Source organism: Solanum dulcamara, chromosome 2 (assembly GCF_947179165.1).
Source record: "Solanum dulcamara chromosome 2, daSolDulc1.2, whole genome shotgun sequence".
NCBI lineage: Eukaryota > Viridiplantae > Streptophyta > Magnoliopsida > Solanales > Solanaceae > Solanum > Solanum dulcamara.
The window spans coordinates 5,025,506-5,050,310 of NC_077238.1; the positions used below are offsets into that span (position 1 = coordinate 5,025,506).

The 24,805-nt window shown below is 29.7% G+C and overlaps 2 protein-coding genes and 1 non-coding gene across 8 annotated transcripts; all 3 read right to left on the reverse strand.

The window, feature by feature from the left end:
- Positions 1–18: 18 nt before the first annotated feature.
- TRNAV-UAC (transfer RNA valine (anticodon UAC)) lies at positions 19–91 on the reverse strand. Its single transcript has one exon. It is a non-coding gene; the product is annotated as a tRNA-Val (tRNA).
- Positions 92–2,095: 2,004 nt separating this feature from the next.
- Positions 2,096–4,014, reverse strand: LOC129874555 (uncharacterized). Its single transcript, XM_055949855.1, has 4 exons — positions 3,875–4,014; positions 3,503–3,567; positions 3,286–3,352; positions 2,096–2,450 (listed from the first exon to the last, which is right to left on the reverse strand). The coding sequence occupies exons 1-4, from the start codon at positions 3,963–3,965 to the stop codon at positions 2,302–2,304; spliced, it is 372 nt and encodes a 123-aa protein (XP_055805830.1). The 5' UTR covers positions 3,966–4,014; the 3' UTR covers positions 2,096–2,301.
- A 4,839-nt stretch (positions 4,015–8,853) lies between these two features.
- On the reverse strand, positions 8,854–14,538 carry LOC129880051 (uncharacterized). 6 transcript variants are annotated; one of them, XM_055953885.1, is made up of 7 exons: positions 13,484–13,662; positions 12,932–13,001; positions 12,042–12,129; positions 11,431–11,530; positions 9,867–10,998; positions 9,278–9,759; positions 8,854–9,174 (listed from the first exon to the last, which is right to left on the reverse strand). In XM_055953885.1, the coding sequence occupies exons 4-7, from the start codon at positions 11,493–11,495 to the stop codon at positions 9,066–9,068; spliced, it is 1,788 nt and encodes a 595-aa protein (XP_055809860.1). In that variant the 5' UTR covers positions 11,496–11,530; positions 12,042–12,129; positions 12,932–13,001; positions 13,484–13,662; the 3' UTR covers positions 8,854–9,065. The 6 variants fall into 6 exon arrangements, with proteins under 6 accessions (XP_055809860.1, XP_055809858.1, XP_055809857.1 ...); XM_055953883.1 differs by lacking the exons at positions 12,042–12,129; positions 13,484–13,662 and adding an exon at positions 14,401–14,538 and having other exon boundaries at positions 9,867–11,071; XM_055953882.1 differs by lacking the exon at positions 12,042–12,129 and having other exon boundaries at positions 9,867–11,071; positions 13,531–13,663.
- Positions 14,539–24,805: the final 10,267 nt, after the last annotated feature.

A 24,805-nucleotide genomic window follows, 5' to 3' on the forward strand; every position in this document is an offset into this window, starting at 1 on the left:
AAAAAACACAAAAGAAAATGTTGATGCCCAGGATCGAACTAGGGACCTTCAGTGTGTAAGACTGACGTGATAACCACTACACCACACCAACCTGATGATGCTAAAGTTTCAATTATAATTATATTTGATCGTAATGCTAGATTTAGATAACAAAAAGAGAGTGATAATTTTGCTCTTAAGCTAATACAAAATTGTTCAAATTTTCCTTCCATTAATAGTTGAGGTTAATTATATCCTTGCCATTACAAATTAAAAACATTCTAGATTTTTTTTGTTTTCTCATTCGGTATCTAGTATATGTGATTAGGAGGTCACAAGTTCAAGCCTTGGAATCAGCCTCTGGCAGAAATGCAAGATAAGGCTGTGTACAATAGACCCTTGTGGTTAGACCCTTCCCCGAACCCTGCGCATAGCGGGAGCCTTAGTGCACCGGGCTGCCTTTTTTTTTTGTCTAGTATTTATATTGGAGCTTGACTAATTTAAATTTACATCGCGTAAGATCCCATTCAGAGAGAAATGTTCCCTACCGAAGATTTTTCTATACCCAAGCTAGACTAATCTTTATTATCTAACAATAAAAGTTTAGGGTTTGATGCATCATATAATGTTTAGCACACCAAGTAGTGTTATGTACATGTGTTCACAAATGAACCATTTTATGAAGAAAAATTGTTCCTTGAACTATAAAAATTGTTCAATTTTTCCTGAACTTTGAAGAACATGGTCATTGTTTCGACAACGGTACCTTCGTCTTCGTCAACACTCAAAATCTTCAATAATCATATGTCTACCCTCCACCCCCAACCCCAAATTCGAATTAACCATCCTCAAGTCCCAAATCGTACTCAAGCAATGATCAACTGCACCATCAAATTGAATTCTCACCTTTGTCAAAACACCATAAACACAACACTATCATTAATTCTTATTAGATCACTAATAGTGATGTAGCTCCATATTGACCTCTTAATACTAAATAAAACTCATAAATACATATTTCAATGAGAAAAAAATTTAACCTATTTTTATAACGATAATGATTGATTTAACCCAAATCATCAACCCATAATTCATTTGAACCATTTCTCATAATTCAATAACAAATTTTGGACCTAGAAGCAAAGTTGCACCCATTTGCATTGGGAAACTTAGGACTTGAAATTATCAAAAGTGGACATATTTGCAATTTTCAAGGGGATTAGTTAAACATCCCTCATGGCCAGATACTACATTCATGCTCCTCAAGTACGGAGAAGTTGTCTTTCGAGGAAAACTATATATTAAAAAAAATGACTTGTTATGTGTGACACCAAATCTCAATATATATTTTATTGGGGCTTGAGAAAACTAATTTGACTGCAATTTATAAATGGTACTAGTGAGGAAAAATCGTGTCGTGAACAGGTCCAATATTTATTCTTAATTTTTTAAAAGTAAGTTCAAGTAAATAATTATAATTTCTTTTTTATCTAAATAAATTATATATATTTATATAATAGTAAATTATCTCATCAAATGTAAAATGAATACTTGATAAATATTATTAATATTAATAAATTTTAAATGATGTTAATTCAATGATTTTAATTTTTTGTTCTACAATAAATTGTTGTATTTGTATGGTTGTAAATCATTTCATTCTTTTTTTCTCGAAAACCTAATGTGAGGGAGCTCATTGGGATGTCTATAATTGAAGTATTTTTTCTTCATCGATCGTATTTTCTTACTCTCAAAAGTTATATTATTTGTACAATATCTGCTTACTCTCAAAAGTTATATTATTTGTACAATATCTGCGACATTCAAAATGATAAAGTTATAATTAAAGAATATGAATTATAAACTAAATATGGGTCCCATAATTTCAAAAAATTATACACTAATTAAATTAAAATAAAATAAAGAAAAACCTTTTTACCAACACACACAAAAAAAGGGGAGTTGAGAGCCTCAACTCCCTCTTATATAAGTAATAGGATACATTAAATGAATAAATAAACAAAAATTGTCCCCTTGGAACTAAACTCAAAACTTTTTCTTGTTAGTACCAAAAATTAGGTTTTAATGTCGGCCATAAACAAAAGCTACAACACGACATAATCCTAATATTCTTATAATAGTAACTAAACTCGTAATTACAACAAAACGTAACACACTTCATTTTCCTAATAAGTCAAAATTGTATTCCCAAAAAACTACTACATTTCTTTTTTTACTGAATATCGGGAATTACTATACGATAATATATTGAGGATTCATACAAACTAAAAAGTCGATCCTGACTAGTTTGAGATTGTTATTTTACGGTCGAACGGACTTGTTATGTATGGGACGTCGTCGTCTAACCCAATGATAATCCATTGTGAAGAAATCAGAAGTGTCTTTCCCTTCAACCCACTCTTGCCTTGTACCTTTTCTTGCATGTACAACTTCTGCCTCATGTTCTTTACCTATACACAACGTATCGCGCAAAATATTAGTCGTTTTGATAAATTGAATTCGTAATATTTCAAGTTTTAGAAAAATAAAACATCATTTATTATTATGTAACATATTACCGTTAGTGTTAATTAAGTGAGACGACGTCTAATTAAGGAGATATACGGGATAGGATAATATATACATATACTTTAATAATTAAAATAATTATAAATGTCTTTTTTAAGGGCGTGCAAAAAATTTTAAAAGGCATGGTAGGGATTGTAAGTTGGTCAAAGTGTAGACAAATTGAACCATAAGTTGCGTACTTTAAGATTCTACACCATATATTAATAGTACTTTTTAGGTTTCAAAATAGTTGTTACGTTTTATTTATCTAAAGTTAATTTTGATTAATTTTTAAAATTAAATAAAATTAGGTTAATTTAATATATATATATATATATATTTAAAAATTATAAAAAAAATAGTATTTCTATATTAATTGGTAAAAAAATATATTTTAAAATATTAATTAAAATTTATATAGTATTATAGGTCAAACGAAATTGACAAGTATTATAGTAGGGAGGGCGTATTATATTAAGTGAAAAGACTACTACACATGAAATTATGGAATATCAGCTTATCAATGAAAAGCTTAGTTAGTTAGTTAGTCAAAGTACAAGGATTCTTCCCAAAAAAAAAAAACTTTTAGGTCATATGTATATTTCTTTATTAAAAAAATAATGAAGTCCTGCACATTATTTATCTTAGATATTTATATTTATATATGAACATATATATGTCATGAATGAAACCAGTTCATATTTTTATACAAAATTAATAAATTATATATGTACATACCTTTTAATGAAGTTTGTTGTGCAGTGTTCAATGGGACCAAATTCATTTGATTCCCACTGATTTTCACCTGCTTCACACAAATGAAAATATTACAAGGAAAGAAAATATTACAAGGAAAGAAAAAAAAAAGATTCCTAGCTTATGCTTAAGAAGAAAAAAGAAGAATCTTTTTTAAAAAATAAAAATAATATATATAAGAAAGAAAAAAAATCATTACATTTGGCTGTTCATCGAACTTCAGCTTCCTAGGACTTGAAGGTATAGTCATCTTCACTTCATGATCTGTCAAAATTGCAATAAAATGAAGTTAGCATGATATATAAGCAAAAGGAAAAGAAAGAGATTAATGGATAGAAACAAAAAGGGCAAAATGACAATCTGGTGCACAAAGCATTCCGCATTAACAAAATTTGTAAAAGGGTCACACGTACACTCCAAAAGGTGTAATATATACAGTCTATCCTAATGCAAGTAATTAGTGACTGCTTCAACGCCTCAAATAAGTGACCTATAGGTCAAACAGAAGAAAAAAAAAAAAGAAAAAAAAAAGATATATTAATTAATGGATAGAAACAAAATGATGAATTACCTAACAGTGGAGCAGCATATGAAAATCGAAATAACATGAATAATGAGAAATAAATGAGTAGAAGAGGAGGGATAAATCTGATGATTTCCATAGTTATGGTATTAATTTGATGAAAATGTAATTCTTTTGGAAATGAAAATAGGAATTTATAAGAGTCAAAGAAGGAAGGAAGGCAAAAGCCCACAAAGTCCAATGAAAAAAAGAGAAAGACATACACAAAGCACAAAACTCACACTTCCAAAAATAAATTAAAATAGGTGTAAAAATCCGTATATTTTTTTTTAATTTTGCCTTTTTAGGAACCTTCACACCATTTGGTTTGATTTTGTGTTACCTAACATCTTACCCCCTATTGTAGGGGCAAAATCAAGTAGAGTTAAGGGGTTAATTTGAATTTATTTGATAAAAATTATATTGTTTATATATAGTTAAAATTATTTTTTTATGTATATATAATAGATGTCAAATTCTCTTTGACTTTTTGATTTTTTCTAGTTACAGAAAGTAAAGCAAGAGTGAGTGATGAATATGATGAAGAAGATGTAGAAGAAGAAGAGAGATTGAGAGAACTTTCTGGAGAGAGTTTTTTACAATTTGGGGCTCAAATGCCCTAATCCTTCACTGCACAACCATAGCTATATATATATAGCTAGTTACTTAGGCTAACTATCTAACTAATTAGTAGTTAGTTAGTTTAACTAGGAGGGCTGGAAATGACAATAATACCCCTGCTTCTAACTAATTTCTAACTAATTCTGTTACATCTCAACACTCCCCTTCAAGCTAAGAGGTGCAAAAATGTTCAAAACTCCTAGCTTGGACAAAAGATGCTCATGTTGACCTCTCGACAGCCCTTTGGTTAACAAGTCTGCAGGTTGTTCTTGAGATGATAGGTAGCTTACTTTGATCAAGCCTTGTTGCAACTTTTCTCTAATGAAATGACAATCTATTTTTATATGTTTTGTTCTTTCATGATATACTGGATTTGCTGCAATCTGAATTGCAGCTTTGCTATCACTATATATTTGAACAGGCAGCTCAACATCTGCATCTACTTCTTTCAATATGCCCAGCAGTCATACAAGTTCTGATACAGTAGAAGCCATACTTCTATATTCAGCTTCAGCTGAGCTCCTTTATACTGTGGTTTGTTTCGTGGCCTTCTATGAGACTAGGGACTTTCCCATCTTGATCATGTACCCAGTGACTGACTTTTTGGTTAGTGGACAAGCAGCCCAATCTGCATCACAAAATGCAGTGACCTGCCTATCTGACTGACTGGACAGTAATATAACTTGTCCAGGTTGCCTCATTAAATACCTGACAACCCTTAGTGCAGCTTCCATGTGGGATTTTTTTGATTGGTTTAAAAATTGGCTCAATGTCTGAGTGCTGAAGGAGATGTCTGGCCTTGTCATGTTGAGTTATAGTAGCTTACCTATGAGTTTTTGATATGCAGATTGATCTATCAGAAGATCTGTTGATTCTTCCAGCTGCTTTTTCACATGATCATCATATTGTCTTGATGTGAGCTTGATGTTGGTGTCTATAGGGGTTCCTGCTGGCTTGGCTGCAGCCATTCCTACCTCAGCTATAAGTTCAAGGGTATACTTTCTCTGATGCATGAGTATACCTTCTGTGGTTCTTGCAAATTAAATTCCCAGGAAGTATTTGAGCTCCCCTAAGTCTTTCATCTTGAAGGCTCTTTGTAAAGCCTGCTTTGTGTCTTCTATCAGCTTTAGGCTGCTACCAGTTATTAACATATCATCTACATAAACAAGTACAATTACAATACCTTCTGCTGACTTGTTAATGAATAAGGAGTAATCATATTGACTTTGTTTGAACTTGAGGGAGGTTAGAGCTTCAGTGAGTTTGAATTCCACTATCTTGGAGCTTGCTTGAGCCCATAGAGGGACTTTGTTAGTCTACATACCTTCTCCCCTTGACTGACAAATTCCTGAGGAAGCTGCATATAAATTTCATCCTCCAGGTCTCCATGTAGAAAGGCATTGAACACATCCATTTGATGAATGTGTCATTTTCTAGAAGCTGCAATGGAGAGAATAGTCCTAATAGTCACCATCTTCACAACAGGAAAGAATGTTTCCTTGTAATCAATGCCTTCTTGTTGGCTGTATCCCTTTGCAACTAACCTTGCTTTGAATCTCTCTATTTCACCTGTGGATTTGTATTTGACTTTGTATATCCACCTACAACCAATAGGTTTTTTTCCTGCAGGTAATGAAGTGATCTCCCAGGTGTTGTTGCTTTCTAAAGCTTGGATCTCTGCAAGCAGTAATGGGCAAGGTATTGACTACAATCACCCTCTATTTCTTAGCCCCACCGATGTGGGTGGAATTAGTATCATATCTTTCCAGTTACAAGGTGTAGAAAATTACACCTTGTGGAATCGATCAATTAAGCTTGCGTTGTTAGGGAGAAACAACTAGGGCTAGTGGATGGAACATCCAGGAAAGAAATATTTGGTGAAGCACTGTGGGGCCAATGGGAAAGGGTGAATGCAATTGTGCTGTCGTGGCTGATGAACTCTCGATTCTTCACAGCAACTACTGTGTTGATGTCTCTGATACCATGATCTTTTCTAGTTACAGAAAGTAAAGCAAGAGTGAGTGATGAATATGATGAAGAAGATGTAGAAGAAGAAGAGAGATTGAGAGAACTTTCTGGAGAGAGTTTTTTACAATTTGGGGCTCAAATGCCCTAATCCTTCACTGCACAACCATAGCTATATATATATAGCTAGTTACTTAGGCTAACTATCTAACTAATTAGTAGTTAGTTAGTTTAACTAGGAGGGTTGGAAATAACCATAATACCCCTGCTTTTAACTAATTCCTAACTAATTTTGTTACATCTCAACACTTTTTTATATGTTTATTTTTTTATATTTTAAACTCGATTTATAAAATTTTTGAGTCTGCCACTATTTGTTGAACCATAATAAATGGAGTTTATATTTGATGACAAAGTTGTTACACTTCTTCACGTATATTTGTCTAGCTAGCAAACCCAATGTGATAATTTCATTTATAAATTTTTTGGATAAGCTAAAAAGTTCACTTGCATTAGCAGACATGGTGAAATGATAGAAGTTAATGTCCTCAACTCTTAGTGAATAATCTCGAGTTGGAATTTTGAAAATGATGTCCTCTCTATTCGATAAGGAGATCACTGAAGTTGACATATTATATTAGACTTCTTACAACACTAATCCAGATTAGTCGTATTGGTCACTTTCGACTCAGTTATTAAAAATAATAATCGTCATGCATTTTAAATTCTACATTTAAAATTCCATAAAGATAATTATCTTTCAATTACAGTTGCTGAAAATGATTATTCGTGAATTTTACACAAATTTATTAGTAGTAATCAATTGGTCTTCAAAAAGAAGAAGAAAAAAAATTAAAATTACGCGAATAAGCAAGCATATACTACAATAAAACCTCGATAAAGTAATATTCGATAAAGTAATAATCTCGCTAAATGAATATTTTTCTCCGATTCCGACTTGGGCCAGTTTTATTAAATTAATATTCTTGCTAAAAGCATTAGATGATAATTAAAAATAAAGTATTAAAATGCCCAAAAAAAATATAAAGTAATAATTACTAGAATACATCAAGAATTTATATATATTTAATCAGTCAATAATCCTAGACCAATAACTATTTCTTTTTAAAATATGATTCTATAGTTGATTGTTTTTTCTTCCAACCAAAACCAAAATTAATCTAATCCTTAACTATTTTTCATCTCATTTGACAAATACTTTGCCGACCTTTTGAGTGTGTGCGATATTGTTGATTGACTAATAGTCAAATCAAAATTTTGTTTCACCATGCTTGCAAATCTTTTTGGGTAATAGTTGGACTCTCTTTCTTATGTTCACATATTGTGTTTCTTATTTTATTGGTTAAAGATGATTTTTGTATGTCTTTCAAATGATGAGAAAACATTATACTTGGATTATGATTTTTAAATATCTAACTTTTTCTTTTTATAGTTAACATAAATTCTCTTCATATTCTATATACATGAATACAATTAGAAACATTAAACTTCACTAAATTCGTTTAGTTTTTCTAGATTTAAATAATAAATATGCAAAGATTACACTTTTTAGTTTCCTAGATTTAAACTTTTAAAATTCTCAATTCAAATATTTTTTTTCTTTCTTATGGCACATACTGCAAAATACTCTCTAAAATAATAAATATTTATTTGTCGATAAATAAATATTTTATGCATTTATCGATAAACTAATAATTTCGATAAATGAATATTTTTTTCGGTCCCAAGCATATGCATTTATAGAGGTTTTGCTATAGTTAATTAGTTAACATGACTATAATTTAGCTAATTTATAATTCGCCACTAATATTTAACATTAATTACGATTTGAATTTGTATAATTCACATATTTGTATAATTCAAAATTTGTATGATAAAATTTGTATATTTTTGGTATAATATATTTTTTTATAATATAATTTGTATAACTGTATAAAGTTCAGATATTTGTGTTTGTATAAATTTATTATTTCGAGTTTATACAAAAATAGTTCAATTATCCGCGAATTATACAAACTCGCGAATCATACAAACGAGACAACTTAAACTATAGCTACAACACGTAAATATGCAAACTATAACTTAGAAGCCTAATTAAGTTTATTGTAGTAATTATTTGCAAAATTTCCCCAAAATTTATTGAAATATTTGGCTTAATGAACCTTGACCAAAAGAGTCAAAAGACAAATGTTTAGGAACTTAGCCATTTCCAACAAAATAGGTGGGCTTTGTTTCCTCAAACAAATTTAGGCCCATATATGAAAAGTTATGGGACAAAACATTAGTATATATGATATATATTGTATAGGAAGAAAAATGTAAGGAAAAGGTTAACCTGCCTTTAATAAAACAAAGGGAAATTGACATAAATAGCCGCCTACTCAAATAATAGCCGATAGATATATAATATACACATAATATATGTTTATTGGCTAGCAGATGTAAATATTTTTGGCCAAGCGGCCAAATGTGTAACTTCCCTTAAAACATGCCACCCCTAAGAGAATATCAACATGTATGCATACTTACAATACTCAAAAAGGTTCAAGATTTAAGGTCTTGCTATGTATATTCTTTAACTAAGAACAAGAATTTAGAATCTACAACACAGAAGGCCTTGCTTCCAACCCTTTTGTTTACTTAAACGCCTCCGTTCCGCCTTTGCCATTCTTACTGGACTGCTATTCCATTCATTTTGTAAGCTGTGAAAAAATAACAATGAAAATGTTCAATCACAAGATACTAATAATCAGTATCAACTTGTAAAGAAAAAGGAAACTAGTATGAGAAGTAGCAAAGTAATACACTGGGAAGGCAAAGGATCTGGTACTGGTTGTGCTGCTCTCGGATCGAAGAGATACGTTTCCAGAATAAGATATAGGCCCTGAGTAAGTAATAGAACCTGATGCAGGACCTCCTGCTGCAGAAAAACTTGCTTCTCCATCAAAATTGCCTTGGCCATTAGCCACATTTTGGGATTCAAGGTGCTGTTGGTGCGCATTATTACCGGTACTAGCAAAATGAACTTGACTAGAAGCTGGAACATTATCTGAATTTCCATCCTTGTGAACGGAGATGGCCTTTGGCGTGTGAGAACTTTCAGGCAAGTTTCCGAGTCCTCCCTCAGTGCTTTTTGTTGATTCGGGCTTGGTAATGTTGAAGTCAAAAATACTAGTTCCCGCTTCCTCCTTGCTATTGTGAAATAAGTTGGAAGCAGGACCCTTGTTGTTTGTCTCATCGGCTGCAGAAACTGCAGTTTGGCTTTTCAAAGTTCGCTCAAAAGGCACCTGCAGTAGAAAAAACAAAATCCTTGAACTTTATCGACCAGAAGAATGTATCCAAAGAACACACCCCTAATTTCATAAGCGAATCTGTAAGAATAATAGGAACAGACCTGATCAGGTTGCAGTGTAGATTGATCACCATCAGATATAGCTCTTTGAGAATTCTTTATATTGGACTCTTCCACAAGAACCACGGTATTGGGAGATGATGGTCTTTCTGATGCATTAGTAGCTTTCCCGTTTGTAGTACATTTCGAACCAAAAACCATCATCAAATCCTCTAGATAAGAATCCTTATCCTCATCTTTGTTGGCATTATTCTCTAGGGAGGGCTTGAAACCATTTGGAACAAGTTCTTTTTCTGTATCATGAGTCACAGCAATGTTCCTGGCATCTTCAAAAGATGAATCTTGCGATTCAGATGCAAGGGTCGACCCCATATTGACACTTTTCCTTGCGTTGCTCTGCTGTTCTTCATCAGCATCAACAGAAACAGACGTGCTAGGTTGGTCATCCTTCCAGCTTTCGATTAGAACTTTATCTACTGCAAGTACACCCTCATCCATACATATGTCTTTAACCATGTTAAAGTTGTTCTCTCTGTAGCAAACTGTCAATTCAGGCAGCTCTTGATCGGTGACACCTTTATCAGAATAAAATTGTTTGTTATTCTCAAACAACTCGGAGTGAGAGGTAAAAGGTGAATCAGAGTCAATAGTTTCATTTTCTTTGTCGTCAAGAAAATCAACAATCATGGAGCACTCATATTCTGGAATATTCCATGGCTGATCTCTATCTTTTGTATCACATTCAAATGGATTTCCACCTCTTTTGCTATGGATGATATTCGACAAGCCTTCGTTTTGATCATCCGTAACACTTGCAGCAACAATTTCATTTGTATCACTTGAGGGAATATCACACGCAAAAGGATTTCCACCTCTCTTGTCACCGTTTATCCTGGACATATCTACATTATGATCGTCGCTCACACTTGAAGCCTTAATTTCATTGTTGTTATCAAAAAATATAGAGTCATCAAGTTCAGGAACTTTCCAGAATTCATTCCCATCGTTTCTGTCGCACGCCAAAGGGTCTTCCCTATTGTCATAGACATTTGAATTTCCGAAGTCATTTACGGGAAAACCTAAAGAATCTTCCTCCTTGTAACCATTAGGATGACTTAAGATCCCATTCTGATTTCCCTTCATGGTAGGCTTCTCTTCAGCTGTGTCAAAGACGCTGTTGTTGCATTCAAATGTTTTAGAATCATGGACAGAGACTAGTGTTGAATCACTAAACAGAGGATGCTTATCTGCAGTCGAATTTAACTTCTCAATGCAGGGATCAAGTTTTGTAGGAATACTAGTATTAAAATCCATCGATTAACTCTCAAAGTAAGGATATCAAGAAATAGACGAGTAGTAAAACAAAATAAAACATCTCCACATTTATCAAATGAATCTGGAGTCCCCAGGCGAAAGAGGATAGCACCAGATTACCAATCCTTATTACTAGAAACTAAAATAGCAAACACATACATTAGCTCAATACCATGGTGTACATAGATCCTTTATTTCACACGAGTACTTCGTGTTTCTCTTTCAAAATAGAAAGAAATTACCGTGCTTAACCAGATGCAGCATAAAGAAGAAGCAGAGTTTGTACACTTACCAGCTTTCATTGTTCACATCAGCTGGTAGAGTCTGGAGAATTCTCAAAAGCTGTGAAGCAAACATCAAGTAGTAGTCGCGGAGAAAAACAGCTCACAGACCTGTGTCAATATAAATTTCAAGACTAATTTTAAGAAAAATTCGCTGAAATATCCTATAATCAGAGTTAATTTTAGCATATGTCCAGCAGAATTCCGTAGAAAATGCTATTATACATAATAGGCCAAACGACATTAATCGTTAATGAATACTGATAATGTCCAAGAATACAATAGAAAGCAAACTTAGCATTCAACAGGTCTGAGATACCCCTACTACAACAACAACAACAACTATGCCTAGTCCAACCAAGTTGGCGTCGGCTGAGATACCACTATTTAACATAAACCAACCTGCAAAGGAGGGTAGATGTACGCATACCTTACCCCTACCTCGGGAGGTAGAGAGGTTGTTTCAGAAAGAATCTCCGCTCAATGAATAGCATATCAAAGTAGATACCAAGGAAAACATGACAAAGCATTCTAAAAAAAAAAAGGAACAATAACTACAAGAGAAATACTACAACTACTAGTAAAGAACAATAAGCAAGACAAGGTTCTACTACCAACTAACCTGCTACCCTAATTCGTGTCCTCCACAACCTCATATATTTGTATGTGTGAAAAACAATTGGCACATACATAATGAGCAGAATCCGAACCTGAATTCGCCAATGGAATTCTTTAAAATAAACTGATGAATAATTGAACACAACTTGAAGAAATTTCAAGAGAATAGTTTAACCCCATGGCCATAAACCAGGTAAGACTCAGAATTCTAAATCCCACCCATAAGTTGATATTTTGTAACAAAGAAATGAAAAGGTGCAAAATCATCTCAAACACAAGATGCCAATAAATTTGAAATAAAACAAAGTGAATTCATTCAGACCTCATCTTTATTTTGTCTTTTCAAGACATCCTTTAATTTAAATTCTTGTCCTGTCAATGAATAGTGAATTTATGGTCTAATTAACAAACTACCTGGAATCTTTACTTTGTCCATCTGTGAAGAAAAAGACAAGAAATGGTCACCATTTTGAAATTTTGTATTAAAGCTCAACGTGTCTAGTGTAATTACACAGTGAAATCTAAGGAGGAAAAAATATACGCAGATCTTATACCGTGAAAGCTCAAACGATTAAAATACAACCTGATCACCTAAGTCAAATGATCAATCTCCACCATCCATTTTGTTCTTTAGCTCAATTACCTAATCATAATTAACTAGATCTAGTTCTAATTCTTTAATAACAATCTCTTCACAAAAAGTTGAATTTTTTTATAAAAAAAAAAAAAGAAAGAAGAAAAGATTGCTACACAATGATACATTCTGACAGCTTGTCATAGGATCCCAAGAAAATTCACAACCTCATAAATCCAATAAACAAGGAATATATAACAAAAGGGTTGTTAATTATTTAATCAAATAATTGTAATCAAATGATTAACATATAACTTTACCTGTCTAAAAGTGAATCAAAAGAATTTTCCTCTTTATCCCTTTAGAACAAACTTCTGCCTCTGGGTTTCACTGCAAAAAGCATAAAAACACCAAATTCCATCAAGATTACAGACATAAATAGAACTTTAATACCTCAAAAACAATTTTTTAAACTAATCATGAAGTAAAAAAAATTAAAAAAAGATCCAGTCTTTTCCATGTACATTGAAACTCCAACTGCAAAACCAAACTAAAGCTAGTGGTTTGGCCATAGATTTTAGAAATATTATCTTCAAATATCTATTTTGCCATATATTTTGATCTGATCTTCAAAATATTTTCAAATTTCCAAAAACTGGTTTTTGGTTCTTGAGACTTCCGGTCACAAAACTTAAATCTTTTTTCAAGTAAAATGCGTGTCCAAACACGACATCAATTTTCATTTTCAAGAACTCAAATTTTCAAGTTTCAAATAATCAATGACCAAATAAGTAGATCAATTCCCAAATACACAACACATTCAAGAAACTAGGAAAAGAAAAAAACAGAAAAACATAGAAAGACAAGGAAACCTTTGTATTATTGAGAAGAAGAAGAAGAGTTTGGTAAGTAAATATACAGTGAGCTGATGAAACGACAAGAAATCATGCCGTTTTGATTTGCTTCTTTGAGGATTAGAGAGAGAGAGAAAGAAAGGGTTCAAAAGAGATAGTTAGAAAACGCAATGAATGTGACAGAAAATAGTTTTTAAGTAAGAAGAAAGAAGAAGGAAGAGAGAGTGGGAAGCCAGCAATACATTAATACACAGCTAATGCATACAAATTGTCAACTCTCTCTCTCTCTCTACGTATTCATAAAGAAACATATATATACATATATAATATTGACCCTTTCAGTTCATCTTTACTTATTTGTATTTGATTTAACACATTCAAAAAATAATAAATAAAATGATAATTTTACTATATTACTCTGTATCATAAAAAAGTACTATATAAATGATCTCCCCATATAATTTTAGACAATCATTCCTTTATAGTTCTAAAATTCATTTCTTTATGAGATACTGAATCAGGATCAATTTCATATTCTCGCCTCATAAGCTAGCTTTTGAATGAACTTATTCATTTCTTTATGAGATATTAGAGTAAGGACCCATTTCACCTTCTTACTATATAAGTTAGCTTCTGAATTGAGTTAAATTGAAAAATTTATTAATTTTTAAAATTAATAAATAAAAATGAACATTTATTTTTAATATATCAAAGAAAAGTATCTGAAAATATAGTGTTGTAATTAATGTACACTTATCATCGTGTATGATTTGTACGTGAAAAAACAGAGTAGAGTCAGTTGGTAATGGTCATAATAAAGGTGCAGTGCACGAAGGAGAGAGGCATAAAAAAAGGCATTAATTGCTCTACACTCTAAAACACATAGTAAAAAAAATATCTTTTTTTTTTTAATTAAAAGAGGGCGGCAGGTTTACCGGAAAAATAGATCAGCCGATTCCGACTCCGATCCAGTACGCCGGCGGAATTTTTTTGGGATTTGGGATTCTGACAATGGAAGAGCTGACTTTATTTATTTATTTATTTACGGAGAGAAAGGGGACAAGAGATGGTCAAAAAGGTAAACTCCATTTGGGACGAAGCTGTTTGCTTTTCATTTCTAATTTTTTGTCTGCATACATGAATATGTGCCTCAAGAATTTATCAAAAATAATTTATTAAATTATTAAAAGCCTTTTTGATGGATTGAATAACTTATTTTAAAATTAATTATATCAAGATTATTATTTTAAACTTAATATGAAATAAAAATAATAGTATAATTTATGAATAATTAATATTAAAATAAATTATTTTGTAATTTAGTTTCAATTAAATATGAATAAATTTATCTGAAAATTAAATTCTAAATTAGTTATTTTTTATTCTTGTCAAACGAACTTGTAAGATAAATCGCTCTATTTTTTAATAAAAAGATAAAATCTTTGCTTTCTCTCTCTATATATATGATTATACTAAATATGTTAATATACATGTGTGACTTTTTAAATTTGTCCAGTTTTTTAAAAATTTAGACACTTTATTTAATTAAGGAATATTTAATAAATATAATTTAACTCGAGTTTTAATGTCCAATAAATACACTTCTTAATTCAAGTATATCTGAATGAAAAATTCTGATAAATTTGAGGAATTATATAGATAGTATCATAACTTTAGAGTAAATTTGTATGATGAATAATCAAAAGTTTCACCTACGTATTTTTACTTTACCATTGAACCAAATTGGTCTAAATGACTTCGAATTTGATATTCGATATTTTAATATCAATTCTAATGATTTTTAGTGATTCGATTCAACTCAAAAGTTTAAATTTAATAAATTTATTATATCTTCAATTAATAATCAAACTCAATAATAATTTGGTTCAAATTTCTTCAATCAAATTAGTCAACTACAAATAAACGATGCATCTTCAATTTTCTACCTAAATTTTTATTTTTATTTTTTTACATGGAGACAAATTAAACTTTCAATTTTTTTCATTAAATATCTCTTTATAGTATATAATATTATTACAGATTTCCTTTGTGAATAATTTACTCTCCTTTGTGTTGGTAGCTGTATATTAAATGTTTATCCAGGGACAATTACTTTTGTCCTACATGTTTGTTAATTTATTAAGAACAACACATTCAAATTTATTTCCCCAGTACGTATAATTTTTTTCTTCCTAAACAAAATACATTAAGAATGTCAATTTCTGAGTATGATTACACCTAGCTGTCACAAGTTGACATTTAAATTCACAATTTGTAAAATGATTGTGCAAATTGTTCTTTCAATCATATGAAGTATATATATATATATATATTTTAAATTAATGCATATTAAAGGGAAGATTACTAACTTCTACTTTATTAAATGTAGATTGATAAACAAAAAATTAAACTTACTTTTCAAGTATATATATCAAAGTTATAAGGTTTCCCATTGTAATGCTATATTATATTTTGCATTAAATGTTAAGTAACCTGTACTATCTGATTTTTCATTTGATTATCGACAACTTTATATTAATTTTTTGTTAATACGATCATTTATCACTTCTCTTCAGCAATATTATCGATCACCTAATCTAAGAGAATCAAGAGTCAATAAAAACCTTGTCCCACGCTCTATCCCGCTCCAAACCCACTCGATTCATTTTTGAAGGTGATCAAAAAGATTCGACGACCCCCCTTCCCAATATAAAAATTATCTAATTACATTCCTTTATTTATCATATTTTTCATTGCTCCTATTCATTTTTAAAAATTTCAAAAATCCCTTATTTTCATCCGGATTTATTAATTCAGTAATTCGGATACATTAATTGTGATTTATAAATTATCTCTATGTTCAATGTATCATTCTTTAAATGTTACCTTCTACATAAAATTCTAATTAATATATTCAAAGTACTAAATTAATGTATTCAAATTATCATATTTTAAAGAAATTTCTGTAAATTATTTTTTAAAAAATAGTAATTAGTCCTCTATGATTCCTAAAAAATCTACCTAAAGTGAAAGCACAATTGAATCCTGTTGGGCCCAATCCAGAGGTGCGCACGGGCTGAAGAATTGAAAGAGCCCACATGAAGGGACACCTCTTCTTCGATCATTTTGGTACACACGTGTCACTTTCACGTGCTTTTTGCTATAATGCGCCTGAACCCAGTCCATACCTAACCACTTTACCACTTAAGATTCCATGCATGTCATTTTTTCTAAGTAACAATAATTATGATTTTAAACAAATAAAATATACAATGAAAATCATTTTTTATTCTGTCCACAAAAAAATACAAAACTTTTCATTAATTCTTTTATTTTAGAAAAAGGGATGTCAATGATGAGTTACGTTATACGTACGTACATGATAATGGGAGCCTTTTATTTACTCGCTTTAACTACGCAATATATATATATATATATATTAGGTTTGCTTTTTTATATTTTGACAACTTTTCGTGAAGAATCTGAGTTCAACACTACTTTGGATAAAAATTGACTTGTTACGAATTCAAATTTAATTTGATCCTATTATGAGTATCGAATGCTAAATAAAAAAAAAATCAGTAGTTATTTATATTATTTTATTTTTAATAATATAATTGTTTGGAAAAGGAAGTGGAGAAACGTTTGATCATCTCCAACTGGTAGAAATTACTGTTAATTGTTACTACTATATATTGTATTAATTATAGGGAGAATAAACACGTCTTTTGTTAGGGATTTAGTAAGTACACCTAAAAAATTCCTTTCATTCAATAGATTCTCTCTTTTTATTTGTGAATGTGCTGGAGTAAGTACAAAATTATTAGTATATAATCTTTTTTTTTTTAGATAAGAAAGTTCTGAGAAAATCTGCTTTTTAATGATGATTCTGGTCCTTAGGATCAAACATCAACTACATATAATATATTTAGGGGTGGTTTGGTAGAGTATATTAAAATAATGTTAAATAGAGTGTATTAGTAATGTTTGCATTAGTAATGCTTGTATTAATTATACATAAAATATTTCTTATGCATTGCTTGATTTATTGTATTAAAAAATAACACGCATTCCATAAATATATTTATTTACACAAATATCATCAATAACTATGATGAAAAAGATGTAGAAGGGGTTTTGAGGGGATAGTTGGGTCTTTAACCATAATAATGCAAGCATTAAATCCCCTTGTATTACTAATACCTAGAAATTCATAATATTAGTAATGCAAAGTCTTAATACACAATAAAGTGTATAACTAATGCAAGTATTAGTTATACATGCCATGAAAAAAGTGTATCAAACAAGATAGTACTACTAATACACTTAATTAATGCATGCGTTATTTTTGCTAACACACTCTATCAAACAACTTAGTGTAATATTAAAAATGAGGTCTGAAAACAATAATATATACGTAAATATTAGATCAATTTTGAAAAGAATACAAAGAATGCTTTTGAAAGTCTATCGACTTAACTAAAATTGGTACCCTTAGAATCTTGCACTTTATAAAACATATATAGCTCACTGCTAAAAATATTACGTAGACATTTGATTATAGATTTTAAATATTTTTTTATTTTATTTGAATTTATAAAATTAGAGTTTAAGTTAAAAGATGAAGTTGTGTTTGATTATGTATTTTATTAAGTATATATTAAAAATAATTTTCAATGATTGAATGTACATCAATACAACTTTAAAAGTGAAAAATGAGTTAGAAAATATGTTATAAGTTGTTTTCTAATTTGAAATGCAACTTCAACCTGAGTTTGGAATTTTCATATGGCGAAACACCAATTTTAAATAAATAAAAATTATTCCAAAATAGTAAAGTTTGGTGCACTAAAGCTCTCGCTATGCGCAGAATTCAAGCTTTGGAAATAACCTGTGGTAGAAATGCAAGGTAAGAATGCGTACAATAGACCCTTGTGGTCGGGTTCTTCCCCGAACTCTGTGCATAGCAAAAGCTTTTAGTGCATCAGATTGTCTTTTTTTTATTCCAAAACAGTAAGTATTTTTTATTGGATAAACGGGCCCTAATATTTTGTTTGATACTTCCCGATTCCCATCATACCAAACAAGAAATTGTTTCTAATTCGTTTTTTTTTTGTTTTCTCTGAGAACTCTAAAAATGATAGCTCAGAGCAATAAATTTTTGTTATATATGTATCTTGATATGTGTGATATTCGAAAAAGGACGAACCATATAAAAGTCTAATTTTAATCAATATTTTTATAAGAAATTATTTTCATAATTAATTCGAATTTATAATCTTCTAATCATATAACAATAACTTTATTAATCACGTAAAAGCTCTTAATTCATCTCTTACTAACTTTTTTTTTGCCTTGAATTCATAACTTCCTCGTTACATAACAAGAACTTTATCAATTACACAAGAACTATTTATTCTTTTCTTAGTAACTTTTTTTTTTGGTTTTGCCTAATAAGACACAGACAGCCGTAAGAGCGTCACGAGGCAATAAAGCAACATCAGTAAATTAATTTGCCTCTGTTCAAAATTAAATAGACATTACCATTAAGGGACAAAATCTGTTACATTTCCCACACTTTTGTGTGCTCTAAATTTTGTTTTCATCGTTAATTCCATACAACAAAATATTTCAATATGTTTTGACAAAAAAAATAAATGAATTAGTATTAATGGAGTACGATAATAAAGCATTATATACCATGAAAAGGACTTTGCATGTTGGCCAATGCTTTTACAGTACTGTTTGTCTACTTCAAACATTCGAAAAAACATTTGTTTCTATTTTATTGTACTTTTTTTTATACCTTTTTAATGAAATAAAAGGAACACAAAAACCATAGAAAATAAAAAGAAAAACTTTAGAATAAGGAAAGGCTGATGATACAACTGTAATAACTTTTTTTTTTAACTCTCTTTATTCCTTTTTAGTTGTCACCGTTTTGAAGAATCATGAGTTTTGATTAATATTTTAAAATGTATTTTTTCATCATATTGATATGAAAAAAAAACTATCATTTATAGTATTTTTCATACATTTTTTTTAATATCTAAATATTTATTTTAAAATATCGAATTAATGTAATTCAATTTAATTTTAAAAATTAGTCAAATTGACTCTCGAAAAAAGCAAACGAACAGAGTAATAATATTCAAAATCTATGTATCTAGATTAATTTAGGTTCTCACTGAATTATAAAGCAGGACCTATTAAAGGAAAAATCACTTTCTTTCTATCATGTATTTCTTCGTGCTCAATTAATTTCAAATCGGAAATCTCTTAGCATATTATTTATACAATTAAGGGTGTGTGTTCTTTATATAGAGATCTTTTTATATATATATTTGATAACAAAATAATTTTCTTATCAAATTATAACAATAAGTGACATTTCATGTTGATAGTCTCCATTCTAACTCACCTACAACTTCCGTCCACCCCCAGCCGGCCAGCCTCTAGCACCCCCATAACTCTACCCTCCGACACCTCATCATCAATATTGTATTTGGCCTTTATTATATATTAGTAATATTCTTGCGATGATATTTCTTCAATTATAACTTATGTATAAGTCACTAAAAAAAAAAGAAAAAAAAAATTCTCAGAAAATTAAACAACATCATATTCAATATAATCCCGTAAAATTGTCTTAGGGAGGATATTTTCCAGAAAAGCATTCTACAAAAAATATTTTACTTGGAAACAAAATATCCTAAGAGAACTTTTTTTTAAAATCATAAATTAAGTACGTAGGAATTTTTTTTATAATGAGTTATTAATAAGGAGCCTTTGAATTGTGGTATAGTGGCTTGACCTTTTCTCTATAGCTTAGGAATGAATCATCATTGTATAACTAATTTAATAGCTTTTTGAATATATGAAAAGATAGGACGTTGTATATATATCCACTTGCAAATTAAAATTATTTTTGTAAGTAGACTAATTTAAGTTAATAATGGTAAATTATTATTAAATCAAAGAAACTGATGAATGGAACTGTTATTTCCAAATAAACTTACTTCAAATCAAAAAAAAGAAAATCTATTTTTCCACGTAGTTTGTCAATCGAACCAATAATTCTATTTTCAAAGTAATTTATTATTGAAGGGACTATTAGGTATTTTTGAAGAAAATGTAAATTTGGATGGCAAGTATAAATACGAATCAATTTTTATTTTTAAAAGCAACAGTTGTTATTTATATTCTCGATTGATAAATTAATTAAAAGTCACTCATAGATTTGCAGTTAACCATTTTCAAGAAATAGTTAAAGTATCAAAGACATATTGAAAATACCATAAACAATGGGATAATTCCATTACTTACACACTTCTTTTAACACTATAAATTGAGTATCTCCCCGTCTCAAATTATCTGTCATAATTTCTGAAAATTAATTATTTTAAATTATTTGCCATTTTAGATATATTCAATATAAAATTAATTATTCTAATGAAATATATTATATCTTGAGATATGAATAAGAATAAAATTGTCAAAACCTTCTTCTAATTAATATTTTTTTTTTAGAGAAGTGCAAAAATTAAACACGATAAATAATTTGAGAAGGAAGAATTAATTTGTTTGGTATCATGGGGATACAGAATGGTCGGTTCACTTATTTATTGAAGTCAATAAAACATATGAGAACCTGTTTCCATGTTTTCATGCAATTAAACAGTGTGGACTTTCTAAATATTTTACTAATTAGATCCAAAATTCAATTATTATTTTTTCTGTTCATCTATAGTCACCAAGTTAACATGTTATACAAGTTCTGCATGTATTACCATTTTTTTATATATAAAAAAAACACTTCTTAGATGAATTATATTGCATTTAGAATTTTAATATTTAATCATGATTAAATTAACATGTTTCTCACTTTATGAAATCATTTACGAATTTATAGAAAAATTATAGTATGATTTGGTGTAAATATATGATGCGAGTAAGATTTTATTTTTTATTTTATCTATCACATAATTATGCAACGCATTGAAATGATACCATCTTATCTAATAATAGAAAAAAATGGAAAAAATATTTAAAACAATCCCTTTAATTAGTGAATCAAAATTATCTTATCTTTTAGGTCAGTCAATTAATTAATTTTTGAATCTTGATATTATTTCATTTTCCTTTTTTTTAGGGGGTCAAATTTTAGAAATATATTTGAATATTTACACCTGGAATAAAAGTATACTTATAATAGTCACAAGTTTTTAACTCAGTCTCCTTTTAAAAAATGAAATTCAATTTACGGCATTTCATTGTGATAACAGAAGTGATTATTTGGTAATTTGTTACTATGCCTTTAATTATTTAATAATTAATAAGCAGAAACTTTTTGACCAAATTCAAAATATTTGATTTGGATAAACAAAAGGAAGCTACTCCCCACGTGTGACCGATGCAAAAATACAAAAGCTAGAAATAAAATTCGACCTTTTTATTTATTAATAAAGAATTATAAATTATGTCAAGAGCTGCAATTGGTTTATTAGTTTGTTTATGTGGATAAAACCTAATGCATATCTTTTCTTCAGTTTTAGCCGTCGAGACATGTTGAAAGTGAATCATATTTCATAAATATGAGTATATAATACTATTTAATGTGATATATAAAAAAAATATAATAAGAATAAATTTATTAATAAGTCATGCATGTCATATAGGCATGAATTAAACATTCAATTATTTTGATTTGAATTATTCGAAGAATACAATATTAAATATAAAATAAAGACCATCATACATATTTTCTTGAGTCACTCAAGGTAAAATTAGATAATATATCATAAATTTTAAATTCATCTCTGATTATAATTCAAATTAGAATTATCAGATAAATTAATCAAAATATGTATGAATTGAAGATTAATACATTGTCTAAATTAGATATGTGTTAGTGTGGTATTTTAATATTTTATTAAATTTCAATTTTACATTGTCACATTTTTTTTTTGTTTCTGGCCATTGGCAGTGAAAGTAATTGCCTCAGCAATTGTCCATTGATGACATCTAATGTCATCTTTATTCTATTTTGCATTAGTGCATATATTACTCAATCCATTATGTTTTTTTTAAAATATAATTATCTCTAGTAAGTGGTGCACTAAATGATGATTTCTTTTAACATAATTATCACTAGTAAGTGGTGCACTAAATGATTTCTTTTAACATAATTATCACTAGTAAATGGTGCACTAAATGTTAATGATGACATTCCATTATTTTTACATCTTTTGAATGCTTTCCTCTCCTATAAATAGAGAAGTCTTCTTTGTTTTGAAAAGAAAGAAAATATTGAGTGCATTAAGTTTGTCAAAAAAAGAGAATTCTTATTAGTTGAAGGGAGATGTTCTTTTTTGTGGAGCTTTAAACTCAACTCTTGTCCAGAGTTTGTTGAGTTACACTTTGTGATAAGACTGTTGTATTCTGGAGGGGACAAGTCAAAAGGACTACTGCTGGATCAATGAAAATATTTATTGCAGTGGACTTGAATCTTCTTAAAGAGAGTGAGATATTCACGCCTCAGCCAAGAAATGAATTTATTTTCTTCATTTTATTTTTCAATTGTAATTTGTAATCTTGTAACTTCACCAACAATTTTAAGGATATTCAATATAGCTACAATTGAAAAATCTGCGGATATCAAGATGGGAGATCTTAGCAAGCCATTTCGATTCAATGGTAATCATTTCAAGAGATGGAAAGGTAAAGTACTTTTCTACTTAAGTCTTCTCAATATTTCATATGTGTTAATTGAGAAGAATCCTAATAAAGTTGACATCCTCTCCATGAATAATGATGAACTTATTTTTCATCAAGAGAAAATGAAAAAGTACAATAATGATTCCTACAAGTGTCGGTATTATATTCTTAATTGTCTATCTGATAATTTTTATGATTATTATGATAGAACTTACTCTAGTGCAAAGAAAATTTGGAAAGCATTAGAGAGTAAGTATGATACCGAAGAAGTTGGAATGAAAAAATATATTGCTAGCCGATTTTTTCGTTTTCAAATAGTGGATGACCAATCGGTGATAGACTAAGCTCAAAACTTTATAATGATCGTTGGAGAGCTGAGGTCTGAAGAAGTCAAAATTGGAGATAACCTTATTGTTTGTGGCATAATACATAAACATCCACCTTCATGGAAGAATTTTCAGAAAACTATGCACCATAAAAAAAAGGAAACCTCTCTTGAGACTTTGATAATGAAAATCTGCATGGAAGAGGAGACAAGGTACCACGATGCGCTTTTACAAAAAGAAGAGAGCAACATCACAACGAAGGTAAATTTAGTTACTTCAAATAATGCTACTCCTGAATCTAACAAAAATACCTCTTTGAAGCCTAAGAAGAAATAGTTCAAGAAAAATAATGATAGACCTCCCAAGAAAAATAATGGTGAAAATAACTAAGCACAAAATCAACAAGTTTATGATAAGAGATCGTGCTTTGTCTGTGGCAAGAGTGGGCATATTGCTCGATTTTGTACATTCCAGAATTGTGGTCGTATACCTCAGGCAAACGTTATCGAAGAGCCTTTTCTGGCAATGATAACAGACATAAACATAGTTCAGAATGTTGATGGATGGCGGGTTGATTCTGGTGCAAACCGTCATGTCTGTTATGACAAAGATTGGTTTAAAAAATATACTCCTTTTGGAGAGCCCAAAATCATCATGCTTGGTGATTCTCATACTACTCAAGTGCTTCGAACGGGAGATGTCGAATTGTATTTTACCCTTGGAAGAGTATTAACTTTGAAAGATGTACTTTATACTCCTTTCATGAGAAAAAACTTGATGTCTAATTTTCTTCTTAATAAAGCAGGATTTAAACAGATTATTGAATCTGATCAATATGTAATTGTGTAAAAGAATATTTTTGTGGGAAAGGAATATGCTTGTGATGGATGTTGAAACTGAATGTTGAAATGAATAAAGTTTCTACTTCTGTTTATATGCTTTCTTCTTTTAATTTTTGGCATGCTCGTTTGTGTCATATTAATGATTGTTATGTTGGAATCATAAGTAGTTTATGATTAATTCCAGTGATTAATTTTTTTTTGAAAAGTGTGAAGTTTGTAGTAAAAACAAAATCACTAAAAGACCTCATTTTCAAGTTAAAAGAAAAACTAATTTATTAGAATTAGTTCACACTGATATTTGTGAACTTGGAGAAATTTTAACCCATGGAGGAAATAGATATTTTATCACTTTCATTGATGATTTTTCTAAGTCTACATATGTTTACTTGATGAAAAATAAAAGTGATGCTTTTGAAATTTTAAATTTTTTCTCAATGAGGTTGAAAATCAGTTTG